We start from the raw sequence: 19,981 nt of genomic DNA on the forward strand, positions 1-19,981 counted from the left end.
TGCAATGTAAAATATCATACAAATAGCCTTCACATGGATAAAAAGCACCTCAAAGTTGGAAGAAGATTATTAAATAATTCAAACAAAATAGCTTTTTAAAAATTGAAATGAACGGAAATTTCATTTTAACATTACGAAATACATTCTGCGAAAATGTCTTCATCTTTAATTTATTTAAAACTTTCTATATTACAGCACAGTTTTTAGCCGTAAGAAGGAAAAGTCTAAGAATTGTAGTCCAAAAAAAAAAAAAAAACCTGCTCTGAAAGCTAATGACAACAAAAAACCCGAAACCTCAACGTCCTCGTCCAGTGACACTTTTGCGGCTCTGCAAGGTCGACAATTATCTACCTTGCCTTCTCAACCCGACACCCGTGGGTGCTGGAAACATTCCGTCTGACATTCCAAGCGTGCTGCAATGAAATGTCAGCACCCCCGGCGGGTCCGGATCCCCTTGGGCCAAAGACCAAAATGCTCCAAATGGATTAACTAAAAATTATGTTGACTACTTTTACAAACACCAAGATGGCAAACGTTTGGGGAATTTTTCACTCAGCTCGCTGGGTTGTGGTTTCACTCGCAGCCAGGAAGTGTTGTCACACATTAAAATGGATTATTCTGCGATTGGATTACCTTCTGTCACCTTTAATTAGCACCGCGCCCTGACTGTGTTGATATTTACATTTTTGGGATCGCTACAGGGGATGAAAAAACACCCGAGTTTTGTATGAACATGTGTTCAAGGATCCTTCGAATGTTTTGAAAGATGCTCACAAGCCAACGCCGAATATCGTCTCTCTCCCGAGAAGCCGAGTGTGATGTCACCGCCATCTTGCAGCAGTTTGCGCCGCCAGCTGCTACCAATTAAACACGCGTTTTATCGTAATCCGCCGGCTATTTGCGGGCCGCGAAAAGGACGCGGCGAAGGTGCTAGGCGACTCCGCAATAAAGCTTCGAGACGTCGGCTTTGGAACATCTGTCACCGTCGAGGTTTTCAGTACCGCCATCTGGTTGTTTGTCAGGAGAAAGGCGGGAAGGTTCTTGGGTGGGGGGATGACCGCCTTCTCAAGAAAACTCCCGATAGCCTAGACGTGAGGAATGCAAGAAATTGTTAGCGCGTGTTAGAACACAACTCGCGACCGATGCCTGGTTGCAAAGTTGCCCTGCGATTGACCGCCAACCTCAACTTGATTTGTTTCGGAATCATATCAGACGGACCCATGGCGCACACTGCTTTGATCTCCAAGACCCCTTGCCTCCCACCCAGAGGCTCGATGAGACGCGGGAACACATTTGCATTGTGCTAATATTATGCACTGGAAACACTGTTCACACCTCGGTAGCCCGCTGAGAAATTTGAATCTCATTATATTCAATGACATCATTACCTGACTGTTTAGTATGTATCTGCACACACACACACACACTATCAACACCATTCGAGTCGGGAAGTAAAATATTGTCAACAATTAAACGTTGCTGTTTCGCCACAAGAGGGCCGCGGTTATCTCACAGTTCTGAGGTTTGATTGCGGTCTGAAACATCTTGCTCTATCCTGCAGGTTCCGTCCATGACTCGCTCCGTAGGCCGTGACAGGATCCTGGTTCTCCGCCAGCAGAGTCAGTTCCTGTGGGACGCCTACTTCTCGTCTGTAGCCAAGATCGTCCTCACCGCTCTGGAGGTACCAAACATTCTTTGTCAGGAAACTTGTATTCGTTTTTTTGTTTTTTCTCCTGTGACCGCCGGCTCTGCTTCACCTTTCTGATAAACTTTCACAACAAATCTTTCCTGCTTATATAATGTCATGAAATGTAGATTCTAAACTTTTTTGACGCGTCAAAAGTTGCCTGCCTTTTGTGCATTCGAGTTCAACATTTTCTCCAACTTTCGTCTTCATAGCACACAGAGCAATTTTAGAGGAAAATGTGGCCGTGCTCATTGCATTATTATTAATTTACATAATAATTTAACTGACAGATTATTTTGCACATTTTATGTCCCTGTCCAACTTTAAGTGTTGCTCGTGCACAAGTGAACACAAGGTCCTAGCAAGTGTAAGGCAGAGTTGCGTTTGCCGGCGGGCCTCTCTGAGTCCATCCAGAGAGCGAGAGATGGTGAAGAAAAAGAGAGAGAGAGAGAGAAGCGGGAGTCAAGGATTTCGAGTGGGTGGGCGTCCTCCAGACAAGGAACCTTAACAACCTCCACAGGCAAAAAGTAGTGCACTTGTTGTTGTTTTTCTCGTTGGTTCGTTTAAGCCTCGAGGACCTAACAGACCGTAAGAATCAACTTGAGGACGCAATACCTCGGAATAAATTCACTTTATTTTCTCGCGTCGCCTCAAGTTGACACCAAACAATATATACAAATGCCTATCGATGTCTTTCAAATGATTCTGAAAGCAAGCCGAGTGATGGCAGACTTTTGCGACGCCACAAAAAAAACATTTGGAAAAGCGCCGAGTCCCCTAAAGAGTTGGCTGACATCTCACCGCCAACGCGGCTGACCCTACAACATGGCCGACGGACTAAACGGCTAATGGATTCCTCATGTTGGGAGTGTTGCCCCCCCCCCCCCTTAGTTGAAGGCCTTCAATTATCTCCCGTCTGTCTTGAGCTTCTACAGCAGCTTTTCTTTGGCAATATATTTTGATGAGACGATATTTCTTTTGTTTATCTCCCATGTCCAGATCATCCGAGACCGCGTGGACTCTGTCGTGTCCCGCAACCGTCTGATGTGGAACTCCCTGCCCGGTGGTCTCTATGCACTCCCCCAGTACTCCACCGACCCCGCACGCTTCCCCTTTTATTACTCTTTGCTGGGTGAGGAGAAAATCTGCAATCTGTGGCTTTTTTTTTTCCAGGTTTCATGTTAAATCTGCAATTTGGGGGCCTGTTTTTATAGTGTCGCAAAATATTGAATTGTACTTTTTATTTTACTGACCGTTCCTAATTGTGCTATTTCCCCAACCTATTTCGTGTCTCGGAGCAAAGCATAGGGCAGAGCAGGCGCTTCCATAAATATATCGAAGCCCACCTGAGATCCGGTCAGTGTCAGAGAGATTGATAGAGCAGCACTAAAGAGCACTCCAGCTCCACTTATCCGTGAGCACGCAAGTATTCCCAAACAGGCGAGCCAACACCTGGCACGCCATGTGCCCACGAGTCGCTTATGCGCCGGCTCTCTGGCGCCCCCTTCATTTAAATTCACGCCAAAGACTGGTGACACACACTTCCCCAATGTACGCATGAAAAAAAATCAACTCCGACGTCGCGGCTCATTCATCAAGCGCGCTCATTTCAAGTTTGGCTCCGCTCGGTAACGTGGTTTGGTTCCGCGCCAAACGTGACACTTTTGGGTGATTGAAGCAAATTTGCGGCGCTAACGGAGGGCATCAATACCTGACCAGTTCGGCGGATGATTTAACTGGCGTGCTCGTGTGAACAGAACGCATGTGTGTGTGTGTGTGTGTGTCGGAAAGACAGATGGGAGCTTTGACACTTACATTTTCAAGAATCCTAAAATATAAAATGAGATAAAAAAATCTGTATGAGTAAAATGTATGAATCCAGTTCAATAACTGCATAAAATGAATTTTCATTTGTGTAGGTAAAAGCCCCCCGCCACAGTTCACCGGCGTGATCCACACAGTGAGTCCGCTGCAGTCGCACCCGTCTCCCGTAGTCAAGCTCATCATCGCTGTGGCCAAGTCCAAATTCTGTGCACAGGTGGGTGGAAATATACGAAAGAGTAGCGGGAAACTGGAATTCATACAAAATTGTATTTTTTTTTAATTCTAGATTGTTGTTCTATGGAACAGCGACAACCCTTTACCTCCCAGGGACAAGTGGCCCTCCACCAGCGTGCCTCTCGCCGTCATCCAAGGACAGAGCAAGGTGACGCCACTCAAAGCTTTTTGAGGAATTTTCCTAAAGCGGCATCTCGTCGCGTATTTCCGCCAAATTCCATATCGTCCCTTTACCGTCCGGCCTGAGTAAGCACAACATGACCCTCGGCCGCACGCCGCCGGTACCAGCTCTAAATCATACCGAGTCGGGTTGAACATGCCGAGCAAGCGCTTTAGCCCCACACATCAATATTATCAGCCGCGGCGGTGCGGGGCCACTCCGGCGGACATATTTCAGCGTCATCAATCACAGCTCAACTCGGCGCGTCCGCATCCGCGAGCTTGACTTTTACATACGGCTTCTCTCAGACATCCATCCTGCCTCCTTAGCCGTGCAAGGAAATGATGTGCGGGGGGCACAAAAGGTGAAAAAGTCACGCCATGTTAAAAATGGCAAAAAAGTGAAAGCCCCTAAAAATGATCGCTTGTCTTTCTGCTTTATGGGGGATTAACGTGAAGAGGCTTGCAATAGCTATTGGACCCCCCCCCCCCCCCATCCACGAATTTAAATATGGATATAGATATGGTCGACAGCCTCATAATGAGGCTTTTGGCGTCTCGCTTGAATTTCATAGCGACGACTCGGGGTGGCATTAAGGGGAAAAAAAAAATCCCTCAGAGACGCAGCGGTCGCCGCCTATCGCGAGCCAGTTAATGGCCACGATGCAAGCGGGGCAAAGATAAGGTTGGAGACCATTGAACCGCTCCAGATCTCGGCGGGATCTAATCTCGGACCAGAGGCGGGGAGGCATCGACACCAGCCTGCGGGGGAGCAAGGAAGGATGAAGCGAGGGAGTGGAATTCTGCTGCCTTCAGCCAATTGATTTCAAATGCGAGCGCCACGGGGCCAACATTAAACATGATCTCATGTTAGTCGCTTACATGATCATCCAAGTGAATGGGGGACCTTTATTACACCAAAGACGTTTTGGTCAAGCTCTGACCTTGCGCTGATGACTAATTTATTCGATTTTCCCGTTTAATTGCGAGTCATCACATTTCACCGCCATGCTTCCGCGCACACGCAGTGACTATAACTCAAATCCATGGAAATTCAAGATTTTGTTTAGCTTAGCACAATGTGAAAAATGATGATTACATGATTCTCAAAATGTTAGATTGTTTTGTTAGTCCTCTCATCAACTTCTAATCCCGGCGTGGATGTTTTTCCTGATGAAGTCTCCGCGGCGTGCAGCCGCGGGTCTATGCGAGTACTTAAATAATTCACACTTTAATTATAAGTCAATAAGATCATCAGCAGCTAATGGATCCTGGCCCTCCGCGCTTTGCTAGGTCAAAATGGACGACGGCTTGAGTAAAGAAAAACAACCCAAAAAAACGATTAAGTCGACTGTTTGATCGATGGACATGCCGCAGCGGAATCAACACATTTTGCTGTGCTTGTTTACTTGACCCAAAGGCTTTTTGTTTCCACCATAAATGAAAAACAATCCAGAAAAATCTCAAAAAGTCTTTTCTGTTTTACAGACGATGAGTAGTCGTTTTTACCCGCACGACGTTATCGTCACCGACGCCATCCTCAGTCTGGACGAAGACTCGGTTCTCTCCACCAATGAGGTGAGTCGGAAATATTTTTGCACTCATTTGAGCTTATGTGAAAAACGGTCATTTGTCGCATGTGCGTTTCTTTACAATGAGGCATCGCCATCTACTGGCCTGGCATTGATATTACACTGTTGCGCAATGCATCATACATGAAAAAAATCACATATTTTAATCATTGTTTTGTTATGATTATTATACAAAATAAGATTTTTAAAAAAGAAGATAAAAATAACCAAATAAAAACTAAGCAATGCAAAATGCAAGTTGCTCATTGTTGCGAGCCGGTGGCGGCGCAGAAGTTATCGATCGCGGGTGAAATGAGGCAGTCAGTTCACGCTCAGGCATGAACGCCATTCATTAGCGATAAACAAGCAAGCGCTGACCGCTGGGCCAGGGGCGGGAGGTGCCACCGGGCTTCAAATTTAAATCTTCTAAATCGTTGTCACTTGGAAAGTCACGAGGAGTCGCTCGCTGGGTCACAAAGCACGCCATCCATAATGGAACGTGAACATATCTTTCAACTAGAAGAACGTTTTTATTGATCTGAGCGAGTCAATGCTCACCTTTCCCGCGGCGTGACAATTACACGTGGCGGCGCGGCCAAACAATCCCGACCGGTGAAACTTTTACGTGCCGCCGGATTGTTTTATGGAGGAGGAGGAGGAGGGAGGACACGGATGGAATCTCGGTTGCGCTCGATAAGCCTTCACCCTAATTGGCCTTTTTAGGCTGCGCGCGGGGATTTGGGCCAAGAGGAGATGAAATACGCCGAGCGGAATCGAATCACGGGCCACTTCGTAATCAAGCCCGTTTGAATAATAACACTTTGATATTTTGGCCATAGCTGACCGCAAAGACTCGTCTACGTGTGTCTCGACAGAATCATTGAACACAAGCGCTAATCCAGTGACGTATTTTCATGCGTCCCGGGAGCATAAATGAGCCTGGTCTATAATATGTGCTCGCCTTCAGCTTGCACAAATTACAGTCTGTAAACTGTGACGTAACTCCTTTTTATGTGACGCCTTTAAAGCCGCACCAGATTTACAGTCGATACACTGGCCGTATACAATCTCAGGATCCGGCCGGGTTGGCCTCGCTAGCATCTGTTAGTTCAGCTCGGTGCGTCCAAACATGTTTCCATTCAAGGCAAAGATTTTGCATCAAAGAAAAAAAATGTTTGTCATTAAACAGAGCAATGCAATGGGAACATGTCTTAATTACATTAGTTGCCTTTTTATGCGTTGAATATAAAAATCATACCAAGGAACTATGTTGAAATGAGGATAGGAGTTTCATTAAGTCAGGTGGCTAATAAAAAAAGTGCTTTGCCGCCACCTGGTGGCATCTGTAGATAATTACAAGCATTTTCGGGTGGACTTCTTTTGTTCCAGTTTCTTTACAACAGGGCAATCGTACCTTCTGCCATCTAGTGGAAGATAACTTAATTGTTCTGCTTGTTGCTAAAGGTCGCTGGCATAGATAGATGAACATGGATGTATTTATTTAATGTATCAACCGTGCGTAAATGGTCATTTTCCGACCAATTAGGTGAAATTGGATCATTTCTTTTGGCACACCTCGCTGCACTTATGCACTATCTCTCCCTCACACGCACACACACGCACTTTTCCGAATGTCGCGCTTCTGCGTTTCCACCACGTCACGCCTGTCGCTAATGGAGACAGACAGGCGAGGAGGGGCGGGGGTGCGTTTCCGTGCTCAAGTCACACATGCCAAGTGGCATTATTGGAAATGTTTTCATCTCTGATGGCGACGTGATTAAAAGTGCAGCACCTTTTTAATTATTACGCAGCACGCGCGCGTCTCAATCACCGCCGCGGCAGCCGCAACCTTTTCTATTGTCTGCTCAGCGCGCAGATGGCAGGAAATGATTCAAGTTTAGCTCGCTCCTTTTTTCCCACTTTTCACACTAGCGTCTAAAACGAGGTGTGAGCATTCGTTTGCACTGCTTTCCAATTAAGAGGCCAGGTGTGCTTGCGCTGAGCAATAATGTAAAACTGACACTTAATGTTTCCAGGTGGATTTCGCCTTCATCGTGTGGCAAAGTTTTCCGGAGCGTATCGTGGGTTATCCCGCTCGGAGCCACTACTGGGACGGATCGCGCTCCTGTTGGGGCTACACGTCCAAATGGACCAACGACTACTCCATGGTGCTCACCGGGGCTGCCTTCTACCACAGGTTCGCAGTTCTGGAAAAGACCGTCTTTATCCTCCACAGCGATGCTAACATGTAACGTCGGCGCCCCCTTCAGGTACTACCACTATCTGTTCAGCAGCTACGTGCCCAGCAGCCTGCTAAGTATGGTGGACCACATGGCCAACTGCGAAGACATCCTGATGAACTTCCTGGTTTCGGCCGTCACCAAGCAAGCGCCCGTCAAGGTCACGCAGAAGAAGCAGTACAAGGAGACCATGATGAGCCAGGTAAGAAAAAAAAAAAAGGTGTGTGATTTTGCGTTCAGGCGGCCATTTTGGGATCAGCCAAAACACTTTTGTCACGTCTGTCGATCACGTGGCAAATTATTTTAATATTGTTACAAGCCCAAGGGCTGATGAAATGAGAAGCGTAAAAAGAGTAAAAAAGGAAATAATGAAAGTGTTTCCTGTCTTCGTGTTTGATGAGAGCTGCCTGGAAATCCGACGCTCATGCTCTCCTAAAAATAAAATATCTTTTGATATCACTATCGGGGGAATTACGACAACGTTTTACAACGTATGCCCTGCGGATAGGAGGAATGGTGAAGATGTCATTATGATGTCATCAGGATTATCACCCGTTTCCATCAATATGTCCTTTTCCTACAATATGGTTTTAATAATTGCCAAAAACACTTTGGATCTGCGTGTGGTCACTCCACGATTGATATGTGACGACTCGGCGGAATGTAATTGACGGCTTAAATGAGCAGGCAGAGCCGAACCTGAGCTAAAACTAGAACCACGGACTTAACGCCGTCTTATTTGGGTCCACCCCGAAGGGCTCCAAGTCGTCCCGGTGGGCCGACCCGGACCACTTTGCCGAGCGTCAGACGTGCGTGAACACCTTCAGTCGCTGGCTGGGCTTCATGCCTCTGCTGCACTCGCAGATGAGGCTGGACCCGTTACTCTTCCGGGACCAGGTGTCCATGCTGCGCAAGAAGTACCGTGACATCGAGAGGCTGTGAACCTCGTGGACGCTAGGCCAAGGCAGGAGGTACGCTCGCGCCGGCCGGCCGGACGGCAAAACGGACCGCATGAACGCAAGCTTTCCTCTCCCCGTAATCCAAAAAGAGCAAAGGAAGCGCAATCGTATGAACTCTGGCGCCGTCGATGCGATGGACAATGTTGCTCTTGTAGATTTACGCCGGCGGTTCGTGTCTGTATGAAGCAAATAAAATCGATGTATGCTACGGAAGTGTCACTTTTTGCTTTCTCTGGACGCTTTATTAGGTACAGCTGTAAGATATGCGTCTTCTGTCAGTAAAAAGTGCTCGTTTCTAAAATGGTCACTAATTAGGTGCACTAACTGAACATAAGCGAATGAGGAAGGTATTCATGAAAGAGGCAGAAAATATTTTCATGAAAAGCAAGCCAAAAATCAGTTGTACCTATTAAATTGGAAATGCATCCTTATCCCCCCCCCCCCCCCCTCCATTAAGGCGTGCGCATGAATATTAAAATGATTCCACCTTGATCGCTTCTCTTCCGAGCAAGGACTCAACTTGTGTAGAATCGACACATTATGGCCGACACGTTGAGCCATAAAATAAATTTATATGATAATCAGATGCGATGTTGTCCCCCCATAGTAGCATTTTTATGCTTATTGTGTTGCTTTGACATTCTTAGTCTGTTTAGACGCCGTGACTTGTCTTTTCAAGTCAAGGTTGTACTGCAATGCAAGAAAGGTAGTTAGCAAAAAAATATATATATATATATGACAATGAAAGACCTCCTTAACCCGAAGCAGGACTGAACTCCCACCTCGAGAATCCAAACTAGAAGTGCAAACAACTCATTCCCCCAAATCATTTTTCCAACTTGAACCGCCAACCCCCCCCTCATCTTCCTCTCGCTCGCACAATTCTTGAGATCCAATGATGGTGTCCTATTTAGGTCCAAAATTGGAGACTCTCCATCCATCCATTCCGTGTATGTGTGTGCGCATCCACTATGACAAATACGAGGAGACAGGCTTTAATGAGAAACATAGTTGGAGGAAAAGATAGCATATATAGGACACTTGGTTGTGTCGTCACTAAAGCTTCTCCACTCAAACAAACCAAAATTTCAATGTCGGAAAAATGAAGGGAGACGAGAGGCCGGCTGTAATTCTCATACAATAGAAATGGAATATTGGCTCACGAATGGACTTTTCTTTTGCTAGCAAGCTAACATTAGCTCCAGGAGGTCGTGATCTCTGTACAGCTCTCTACTTTTTTTGTGATTTTGAATTGAAGTTAGTTTGTAATCTTAGTGATCATCTCCTCCCACCAAACTGCCACTACAGTTTCTGACTCGCGCAGATTAGTTCATTTGGTCACGGCTTCCGCGGCGACGGATTTGAATACGCCGGCGTTCCACTTCTCTCACCGATTTACCCCATTTTCCTCGGGGGTTGGGAGGAGTGTGATTCTTAGGCTGGCGGCCAATCAATGAGTGTCGCCTGGTGCCAAAGTGAATAATCATAAAGATGGAGATGATTTATTCATGACGGGAGCCTAATGGAGGCGTGACGACGGCGAGAGATGAAAGCGGGAGAGGACGGCGGCCGTCACTTGGGCTCAATCCCAAACGCGCTGACGGGACGCAAAGCGACCGGCGCATTAAAGCAGCGCTTGCTACGTCGTTTGGCGCCAGCATCCCGACGTTAGCATGAAAGCAACCCGCGTGTTTATTCGTCCATCCGTTAATATTAAAGCAAGTCTAGGAAGTGAGCGCATTCGTCTGCTTTAAAGCAACACTGAAATTTAGACCCACCTATTATTCATTAGTCACTATTACACATTCCGTTCTACGTGTGAATTTTTATCGTTAAATGATGACACGGTAGTAATGAAAGCGGAATGCGTGGAGTAGGACCGTCTCCTTTCGTTTTTCATGTTCCTTTTTATTAACTTTATGATGTCATCTTGCGGTGACATCATGGCGACGGCCGGTCCATTTATTAAGCACCAGGAAGGAACCTGGCTTTTGTGAAATGTTCTTTCTTTTAACTTTCATACTCTTAAGAAGAAGTATATAAAACAAGACGGAAACAAGCAGCTGGCTATCAACACATTTTATGTGCTTAGTTCATATTTATCTTGTCGTTTTGAACGCTACCGGTGGAGGCCGTTGTTGTTTGTGGCTCTCTAGAGTGTGCTATCTTGCATGCAATTCAAACTGGGGGGGGAAGCTATTTCTCTATTATTCACAAAAGTTCTTTGTTGCGCATTACGGGGGGTTTTCCTTGAACTTTTTCAAGGATGACTAGGAAAATTGAGAGAAAAGCAGCATGGACGTCGTTTTCCACAGCTGCTGCACAATTACAATCCAATAGAACCGCGTCCTTCCTCCCTCGCCTGTCATAACTCACATAATGCAAACTAATGGCCCAAACGTTGAGAACGGACACACACACACACACACTGAAAAAAAATGATTCCAATCCAAATTGTACTCACTTCAATTCATTTTCATTTAAAAAGTGATTAAATTGGCCTGTTGCTTCTCATGTATCTTCTCCACAGTAAATGAGCATACCTGCAATACAATAAATAATAACATAAGATAACAAATTGGAATGTTTTTTAGGGGGTATGTGTATTATTACCCACATAAATAGAAGAGAATGTGTGTCATTGAAAAGATGGTACTAGAAAGTCGTTTTTAAAGAAAGACGTCTGGGAGGGGCCACCAGGGGTCAGTATAATGCGAGTACACAAAGAAGACTTTCACAACTCCCAACAATCCACAAATAGCTGGAGCACACAAGTTTAAGTCTTTCCCGCAATAACCTTGCCCCGCCGCTGCCTCCTTAGAACAAATCTGCTCTTATCGGAATCTTTTAGAGTTGGCCAGCAATGGCAATTTCCCATCTACCCAGGCAGCGCGGCGCCGGCCTGTGTTAAATCCTCCACAGGAAATCTGACGCTCTCATCTTCAAGAGGACACCGCGGCTTGCGTTTTCACACTGGCGCTGCTTTGCTTCCTTTCATAACACAAGACGTGTGCGCGTGTGTGTGCCCGCGGGTCGGAAATTGACAACGGAAATTGTCGGCGGCGCAGGGTTGTGTGTGCTGGTCAGTCAGGCGCGTCAGGAAATGAGATGTGGAGGAAGTTGAATTCTAAAATAAGGAAAACAAATCAACACTACTGTGTGTTTGTGTGTTTTTCTGTTGGAGTGTAAATGAAATGATCAACACAAGTTATAATTACTTCGTGTTGGCTCCTATATCATGCCGAGAATGCAAAAACAGAAAAGAAAAAAAATAAATACCCCAAAAAGTTATCTAGACAAAAATACTTTGAATAGAAGAAAAATATTTAAAATACTTTTCACGTGTTTTTTAAAGATTTTTTGTTATTTTTCCAAATGACGTTTTTTTTCATCTAACCCCTTTTAGCTCGATTTATCGTTAATTTCATGAGTGGAAATTGCTCCCGGTGGCAACATTCGCATCTGTGAGACATTTCCCATTATGATGCTAGTGTGCTTTTAAGTTTTGTTGGCTTTCCTGAACATTAAATTTAAACTACTAGTGCAGCTGGGTTTAGATTGCTTCACACACACACACACACACACACACACACACACACACACACACACACACACACACACACACACACACACACACACAAACCTGCCAATATATCACAGCCTCCAGGTGTGAAGATTGATGGCATTAAATTGCTTCTATCCAGTATTTTTTTTATCAGGATTTACAGGCCTTGCTGTACGTGGAGCTCTCCAGCACCACTCCCGTCCATAAATCATTCCTTTTCACCTTCCGACACACACACACATACTCACACACACACGGGGACGCGGGGATATGGCTATAACAAGATGGATGATTCGGCGCCCAAGACAAAAAAAAAAAAGCCGGTGAGCGCGCCCACAAACACGCATGTACATTTTGACTGGGTAATGGAAAATGTCAATCCGCGTGCGAGGAGGGCCCGGCCGACGTCGACGTTCCCGCCCTTACGCCCGTTGCTCTCATTATGGGGAAATGTCACCTTGTTTCCCCGACTACATGTCGCATGATTAATTCCGAGGGAAAAAAGGCGAGACGGACAGAAAGACAGCGAGATGGAGGAAAGCTGACACGTGCGTGTCTGGGGAACGTCACTTTGTCGGTGTCGTCAGCGTTCCCGGTGGCCCGACTTGAACCTTGTGAAGTAAATTCAGTTTGGTTTCTAACAGGCCTGGCGTGGTCCATTTAGAGCGCCTCGTTGTCAGCCATGAATGAGAAAGAGTCGAGAGCAAAAATGTGTTTTAAAAGTCGGATTGTTTCTTTTTAAGGTTTTTTTTTGGAGCAGAAACTAACTTAAACCACCTCCAATATCCCAACATGTTACTGGGAGAAGTAGCTCAAAGATTTTGTGAGGCAAGCCTGACCCCTAGTGGTCATTCACATTTTGTCCTATTTAATTATCTTTGCATTGAATCTCATTAGATTGTGAGCATAAGCCTATTTTTAAGATTTTATTATAAACACACAGCTCACCATGACTAATTGTGTAAAATCTTTAATTATTAGATCCTCTGAACACAACACACATTAGTGAAAAGTACAAAAAGCCCAATAAAAGAAAAACGATATTACCACAGAGAGATGAGCAGAAGTTTTTGATATTGAGGTAAATTCACACATCAGTTGATAATAAAGAAGTGCACTAACATGAGTCATGGTTGAATATATACACTTGCATGATTCAACTTTCTTCTCAGCGCATCCTCTTTGAGCAAACTAATTATTGACCCCGAGGGAAGATGTTAGTCTACCGAAAAAAAGACACGTTTCTTGAATTCAATTTAAAGTGGTTTGGCTGTCACGCTTGAGTCCAAAGCGTCCTTTGGTGAAGATTCACAGCGTTAAAGGCGAGCAGCGGCGACGTTGGGCGGCGGGAGCTTCCCTCCTGTGCAAGAGGTGAGGGGTTAACTTCTTGTTTAAAATGCTAACGGCCGTCTTCTTCTTACCCAAAGTGTCTAATACGGAGCCGAGTTTCACTTTGTCCACACTCAGACTGTCCTGCTGCACTCTGGTGAAACAAATTGATTTTTTTTTTTTAAGAAATATTGTACAACTCATTGTATTGTTCCATGTTGTATTTACTTTCTCACGGCGCCCAGTCTGAGCAGAGCGGCCAGCGCGTTCTTGTGCAGGTCGAACGACAACACCTCCGAGTGCCTCAGCCTCCCTGCGACACACAATAGCACACAACCACGTGAAAGGTTCATGCATGCAAAACAAACACGACCCACCTGCCAGCAGATGTTTGATGATAAACTGGCGCACGGCATGGCCAAACGACTTTTGCGGTAGCGCCTCGGCGGCCGTCTCCAAAAGGAAACCACAAATCACCTGCGCACACCATTCGAAATACATTTCTAATTTCAATAAATTTTTAATCAAACACAAATTCCCTCCTTGGAGGTATCGTTACCAGGTATCCTTGCAGGAAGGGCTCTAGCACGCCCGTGAGGAAGTCCAGGGTCCTTTGCCCCCGTTTTGTCACCTCCACGTCGTGCTGGGAGACCTGCAGCGCTCCCGTCTTCTCCAGCAGGTAACACGCCTCATCAAAGTCCTACCACGGCCAAAAAATAATAATTATTCATCGAAGTAAGATAAAATTAAAAAAAAACGTGGGTTTCTTCACCTGCACGGTGGCGCCGTCACATAAGATGAATTCATTAGAGAAGACGTCCCTCAGGAATTTGAAGCGCTCAAAGATTTCCTCTACAGGGGAGAAAAAAAGTGATGGTAACCATAGAACAGAAAAGATAAAACAATGTGGCTGCTCAGTAAAATATGCACAATGTAAAACCTCACGTTTTCGAGTGGAAGAAGCAGCGCCGACGGCCAAGGCGAGCAGCGCCGGTCTCAGGAAGACGTGTAGTGCCTGGTTCCTGTAGGAGGCGCAAGAGAGCACCAGCACTGCCCGGCTCAGGAGCTTCTCCTCCGGGGAGGCGGCCGCGTTGTCTGCACCTGGTGCGTTACGACAAATAGTGAGACGACATCCAAAAAAATTTAAAAAACTGCCGTGGACTAAAGTCGCGTCCACTTAAGTGCACACTCGGCACAAACGAACCTTGTTCCAGGTGAACCCGCCCCTCATAGACCCTCACCAGACCTCCGTGCAGGGCGAGGCTGGACGACACCACCTCCGATGGACGCATGTGGTCTGAAGAAGCGAATTCAAAGAAAGTCAGAAGAGAAAGGAACACTTTGTGCCAATGAATGAACAAAGCATCTCACTGTACCGGGCCAATGGAGGAAAGCTCCGTACTGCCGGGAAAGGTCACGCAGCCACACGACTCCTTCGGTCAGCTCGTCCAGCTTCAACGGCGCCTCCTCCTTCTGCAGCAGCAGAGTGGCCAGGAGGACCCACGGCTTCAGCACAGAGTTCTCCTCCTGCGCCCTCACCAGCCTGTAGGCGGCGCTGTTCACAAAGCGCACAATGTCCTCGCTGGGCCTTGCCGGGATGTGTCTTAAAAAAAAAAAAAAGTAAGTATGCACAATACTACACGACATCTTGAGGCAGCTATCCATATTTCTAAACTTGTTACCTGGGCGTCAGAATATATTGACGGCGGTCCACATGGCCTTGGGCTAAACTCCGGACCGACACGGGTTGGCCAAAGTAAACATGGATGCTGCCGTAGTCCTCACGCAGAATCTTTCTGGCCTTAAAGAGACCCTGGCATCAAAGAGAAGGTGAAACAGTCACAAATATTTGTTTTCCTATCATTAAATTATATCAACAATGTCTCTAAATTGCCACTAGGTGTCACTGTTGTCCTGCAAACAACTGGCTACCTCTTCAACGACGTCAAAAGGTGTGTCCTCGTTTCACTTTATTTTAACTACGGTGTACTAAACATCCGTACATTATTCCTCAGACATAAAAGTTCGACTCACCGACGTGGACTCTTTGGGCTTGGGAACCCCGAGAAGCTCCCGGGCGTAAAGCGCCTCCTCCAGGATCCTCTCGTAGCTGATGCTGACCGGTACCAAGCGGATGTCGTACACCTCGCCCTTGAGGAAAGGCTCCATCACGATGTTCAAAAGGCCTTGACCAGAGCACACGCCGCACATTTGAAAATCTTTGGTAAATATGACTCGTTTTTTTTTTCTTCTTACCCAACTTTGGCGTTAACGATTTTGCTGTTCGACTTCGCGTGCCCTCGAGGAAAAACTCAACGGGGGCGTACCCATTCTGAAAAAGACAGTCGATACAATTAGTCTTTTGCGGTCTTTTAAGCATTCGCTCTGATAGTCACGATAAGAGTCGCTTTGTTCCTTACCTTGACAATGGTCTTGACGTACTCGGAAAAGACGGCCCAATACAATTTGTCGCCACCAAAGGAGCGTCGAATGAAGAAGGCGCCAGACATCCGCAACATCTCGCCCACAAATTTCATCCCCATGAAGTCTGCGGGTGGGGGACACACACAAGAGTGTAAGTTGTTTTCTCTACAGGGCCTTGTGTAATCTGGTACAATTTACCCATGCCGGCGGCGATGACAGGCAGCGAGAGGTCGTAGGTGTACAGGATGTAGGACATGAGCAGGAAGTCCATGTAGCTGCGGTGGCTCGGGAGGAGAACCACCGGGTGCTCCTGGATGGCCTGCTGGAGCTAAAAGCAAGTAGCTTGTTAATACCAATAACCGATCAATCGGCCGATGAATTGGCGCTCACTCTCTGGATGCCTTCCTCGTTAACGCTGACACTTCGAAACAAGGTCTTGAACACCTTGCTGAGGGTGAAGGCGAAGAAGCGAACCGTGCTGAGCTGCAGGCGGTGAGCCATCTCGTCCAAGACGGCTAACGCCTCCCCCTGGACTTCGTCCGGCGCTTTGCCCGTCTCGTTGGCAACCTTGGAGAAAACAGCGCTTCGAATTCAGGATAGGTTTAATCGATTTTAAAGAGGCCATATTTACCCGACGGATGACATATTGGACGTGATCAGAGTGCAGCGTGGTGATCTTGAGCGTGTCCGGCGTGCACGGCGTCAAGCCTTTGTAGAGGACGGGCGTGAAGCATTTGACGGCATATCTGAGGTCGCTGGAGTTCCGCCGTTCCTCCAGGACGTCTTCAAAGTCATCTCGCTTTTTCAGCATCGGATCTCTACGCTGAATAATAGAACACAAAAAGGCTCCAATTGAAGCATTCTTTCCACATTTTGTTGACTCTATTATAGGAAACACTTTTGTTTTTGTAAAAGAGATCATCAGAAATTGCAGAAACATTCAATATCTTAATAATAATAATAATAATGTAGAAATCTTAAACAAGCATGTAACTTAGAAATAATTGAAGTACACAGTAACAAACAGGTAATAAAAAGGAAGAGATACAAAATGTTGCAACATTAACACAATGTACAGTGTACTTTTGGATGTGTGCGTCATTTAAACTGTGTTATTGTAAGATTATGACTGGTGGAGATAATCTTCCTGTCACGGTCTGCTAAATGGAGAAACAACTCAAATGTCAAATGCCACACAGATCAAGTCGGGTTAGCTTAGCCTCCACGCTAATCGAAGACGTTGACATACCGAGTAAACCTCTTTGGATGCCATCCTTACTCACGCGAGCACCCAGGCTGCATCCAGTCAGGCTTTTATCGTTTTTTCCGGGTCGTCAATTGATAAAATACAAACGCACTATCAGCTGCCAGAGGAGAAAGTTCACATGGGCGTTAACTGCCACTTCCGGCATTTTGACACGCACCTACGGTAGCCGAGGTAGACCAAACCGCACCGCGTCGTAACCACGCGTGTTGCTATTGTGGTGTTCAACGACGAGGCGACTACTCTCGTCTGTGTCTTAGATAGTAATTGATAAATGTTGAAATGAAGCCCGACACTACTGAGGCTGTTGACGATGACTGTGCTTTACTGGAACAAATTTTGGATACGTTATACGACATTGGTAAGTGCAGCTAGGTAGCTAGCTTGCGGGCAACCTCGTTACTCGATCGTTCTTTAACCACAATGGTCGAATATACTTCACCGATGTTAACTCTTACTTAGCTGAAGTTAGTTTAATTCTAACTTTATTTCATATTTATTCTAATAATGATTCTCAAAATGGGGTCCAAATATAGTAAACTATGTTGTATTTTGGTTATCAGGATCTGTGAAAACGAAGAAAAAGCAAAAAAGATGCCAGGAAGAAGCTAGTTCTGAAGAAGTTGCTAAAGTTGAGACTTTTGATGAAGACCAAGGTGGAGGACAGAAACCCTCTGAGGTGCCTGTCCACAATCAAGGTACAAAACTGCAGCCAATATTCCAGATCTGAAGATGCACACACATTTGATACAATGCATTTGACTATATTTCAGGTCCAGCTGTAAATCCGGTGAGTGACGTGGAGGTGGTGACCTTTCAGGACCCTGCCAAGAGACAAAAGACCCAACAGATGCCTGCTGGAGATGAAACGATTGTAAGTTCCTTTACTTCTGTCTTGCTTCCCCTCATAAGATCACTTGAAATGCCCTCTCTGTTTTCCTAATTTATATTTTTCATCCTCAGCTGCAGAAGACTTCAGAGATGCTACAGAGTGCTTCAGAACAGGGTGTCAGTTTTGAGAAGGTAAGTGATTTCATGTTTTGGTTCGATCGGATAGGTGATGTATATTTATCTGGTCGCTGTGTGTGAATTAGGCTCGACTGGAGGTGCATCGCTTCGGCATCACAGGCTACAAAAAGGAGCAGCAGCGAGTCTATGAGAAGGAGAGAGCCATCATGTTGGGCGCACGAGTAAGAAGAACCTCAACGTTACATGAATTTGCTTGTGGTTGCCACGTGACCTGCTTGTTAACTCGCCGGTGACTCCCTGATAGCCTCCCAAGAAGAACTATTTGAACTATAAAGTGCTGCAGCAGCAAATCAAGGACAAGAAGACGGCACAAAAGGAGGCGGTGAAGTCGGTAAGGCCTGGAGGATGTTCAGAAGCCCCAAAAAAAACCTGTCAGTTAAATTCTTGCTTTACGATCGATGGCTTCTTTTGTTTTGTAGGACTCGAAGAAAAAGAAGAAGAATCCGAGGTATGTGAATTTAGCACGTGATTCTTGAAGATGATCTTGATGCGAGAGTCTGTCCCCAGCAGGGACTACAAGAAGACGCCGGCGTCTGGCTCGTCCTCGGCGCCCACAGGTCAGGTGGGCCGCTTCAAGGACGGCATACTGATCCTCAGCCAAAAGGACATCAAGACCATGAAGAGCAAGATGCAACGCAAATGAGGTGGGTGGCATGACGTGGCTAGCGCAGCACACTCATCCGGAGAATTTTTGGCCTTAATTGTTTGTGTGTTTGCAGGCAAAATAGTTTTTTCCATGTGGAGGAAGGAAGAATTCAGACTCGCAGTACAAAGCTGGCCGCACCTTTGACCTCAACCCAGGTGAGGTCGCATCTGACACGGACCAATAATGGATTTACCTAAGTGATCTCCCAAAAGTGGATTTTCAAAAGTATACAGAGTAAAACCGAAGAATCATCGGAAAGTCTCGCGCGACTTCAGGTTTTAGTGTAGCAAACAAACAAAAGCTGAATCGACAGGAAAAAACTGTGTGCACCAAACTGGACTCTTCTTTTGTCTTTAAATCATCACAGGTAATTTATTTCTCTTTTTTTTTTGTTATACAAACAACCCAAAAGTAAACATTGCGTGTGTATTTGTCTTTTTCTTCTGCTCATATATATAGATAGATATATATATAAACCATTTAGTCGTACAAAACATTCACAGCTTGGCCAAAGAAGGGAGCGGGGGTTGATGAAGTTCAAAGAATGAAAGGAAATAAATGCTAATTGAGCTCTTTACACTTTGGAATAGAAACAGCAGCAACTTGGACGGCAAACAAACTGATGAGGAGGAGCGACGTACTAAAACAAAAGATATTTACAGACTTACTCAATAAATAATTTCCAATATCAGGGCATGCACTCCCCCCAACCCCACATACAGCACCGTACATTTAAATAAATATGTAAAGTTTAAGACATTCATTTTGTGAGGTAAAGGGACATGCTGCTGACACCGCAGTGAGCAACTTTTAGAAGTTGGCATGTCACGGGGCTTCCAAACTCTCCAGTAAAACCCTTTGACAATAGATGTAGCTGTGGACAAAAGTATTGGGTCGCCTTCCAGAAGTGAAAAGTAGAGACTCTACAATTTCTTCTCCCCAAAATGTTCCCACAAAAGGGGAAGGCATCTAGTTGTCCAAAAGATGAATTAATAAATAAGAGATGTGTCCCAACACTTTTGTCCATATCAAAGACAGTATTTGAAGATG

The 19,981-nt window shown here is 45.7% G+C and overlaps 3 protein-coding genes across 8 annotated transcripts in view; 2 read left to right on the forward strand and 1 right to left on the reverse strand.

Annotated features, from left to right (window-relative positions):
- Positions 1–8,882, forward strand: part of LOC119117893 (exostosin-1) — a 33,417-nt gene extending 24,535 nt beyond the window's left edge. For 4 of the 5 annotated variants that reach the window (XM_037244518.1, XM_037244523.1, XM_037244521.1 and 1 more), the window contains 8 exons: positions 1,562–1,681; positions 2,687–2,819; positions 3,607–3,725; positions 3,798–3,893; positions 5,393–5,482; positions 7,512–7,672; positions 7,746–7,917; positions 8,472–8,882. In XM_037244518.1, coding sequence (XP_037100413.1) covers positions 1,562–1,681; positions 2,687–2,819; positions 3,607–3,725; positions 3,798–3,893; positions 5,393–5,482; positions 7,512–7,672; positions 7,746–7,917; positions 8,472–8,657 — 1,077 coding nt within the window. In that variant the 3' untranslated portion in view covers positions 8,658–8,882. The remainder of the gene's footprint in view (positions 1–1,561; positions 1,682–2,686; positions 2,820–3,606; positions 3,726–3,797; positions 3,894–5,392; positions 5,483–7,511; positions 7,673–7,745; positions 7,918–8,471) is intronic. The other variant, XM_037244522.1, reaches the window with a different exon arrangement.
- Positions 8,883–13,295: 4,413 nt separating this feature from the next.
- On the reverse strand, positions 13,296–17,408 carry gnpat (glyceronephosphate O-acyltransferase). The gene is made up of 17 exons (XM_037244219.1): positions 17,242–17,408; positions 16,624–16,815; positions 16,383–16,559; positions 16,191–16,320; positions 15,989–16,116; positions 15,825–15,900; positions 15,603–15,754; positions 15,251–15,381; positions 14,945–15,171; positions 14,773–14,865; positions 14,514–14,669; positions 14,341–14,420; positions 14,128–14,268; positions 13,946–14,045; positions 13,797–13,881; positions 13,661–13,722; positions 13,296–13,599 (listed from the first exon to the last, which is right to left on the reverse strand). The coding sequence occupies exons 1-17, from the start codon at positions 17,263–17,265 to the stop codon at positions 13,556–13,558; spliced, it is 1,998 nt and encodes a 665-aa protein (XP_037100114.1). The 5' UTR covers positions 17,266–17,408; the 3' UTR covers positions 13,296–13,555.
- On the forward strand, positions 17,409–19,510 carry c24h1orf131 (chromosome 24 C1orf131 homolog). 2 transcript variants are annotated; one of them, XM_037244220.1, is made up of 9 exons: positions 17,409–17,617; positions 17,820–17,954; positions 18,030–18,130; positions 18,220–18,279; positions 18,351–18,446; positions 18,530–18,616; positions 18,705–18,733; positions 18,793–18,929; positions 19,005–19,510. In XM_037244220.1, the coding sequence occupies exons 1-8, from the start codon at positions 17,539–17,541 to the stop codon at positions 18,926–18,928; spliced, it is 723 nt and encodes a 240-aa protein (XP_037100115.1). In that variant the 5' UTR covers positions 17,409–17,538; the 3' UTR covers position 18,929; positions 19,005–19,510. The 2 variants fall into 2 exon arrangements, with proteins under 2 accessions (XP_037100115.1, XP_037100116.1); XM_037244221.1 differs by having other exon boundaries at positions 18,796–18,929.
- Positions 19,511–19,981: the final 471 nt, after the last annotated feature.

The sequence above is a fragment of the Syngnathus acus genome, chromosome 24, assembly GCF_901709675.1.
Source record: "Syngnathus acus chromosome 24, fSynAcu1.2, whole genome shotgun sequence".
Taxonomy (NCBI): Eukaryota; Metazoa; Chordata; class Actinopteri; order Syngnathiformes; family Syngnathidae; genus Syngnathus; species Syngnathus acus.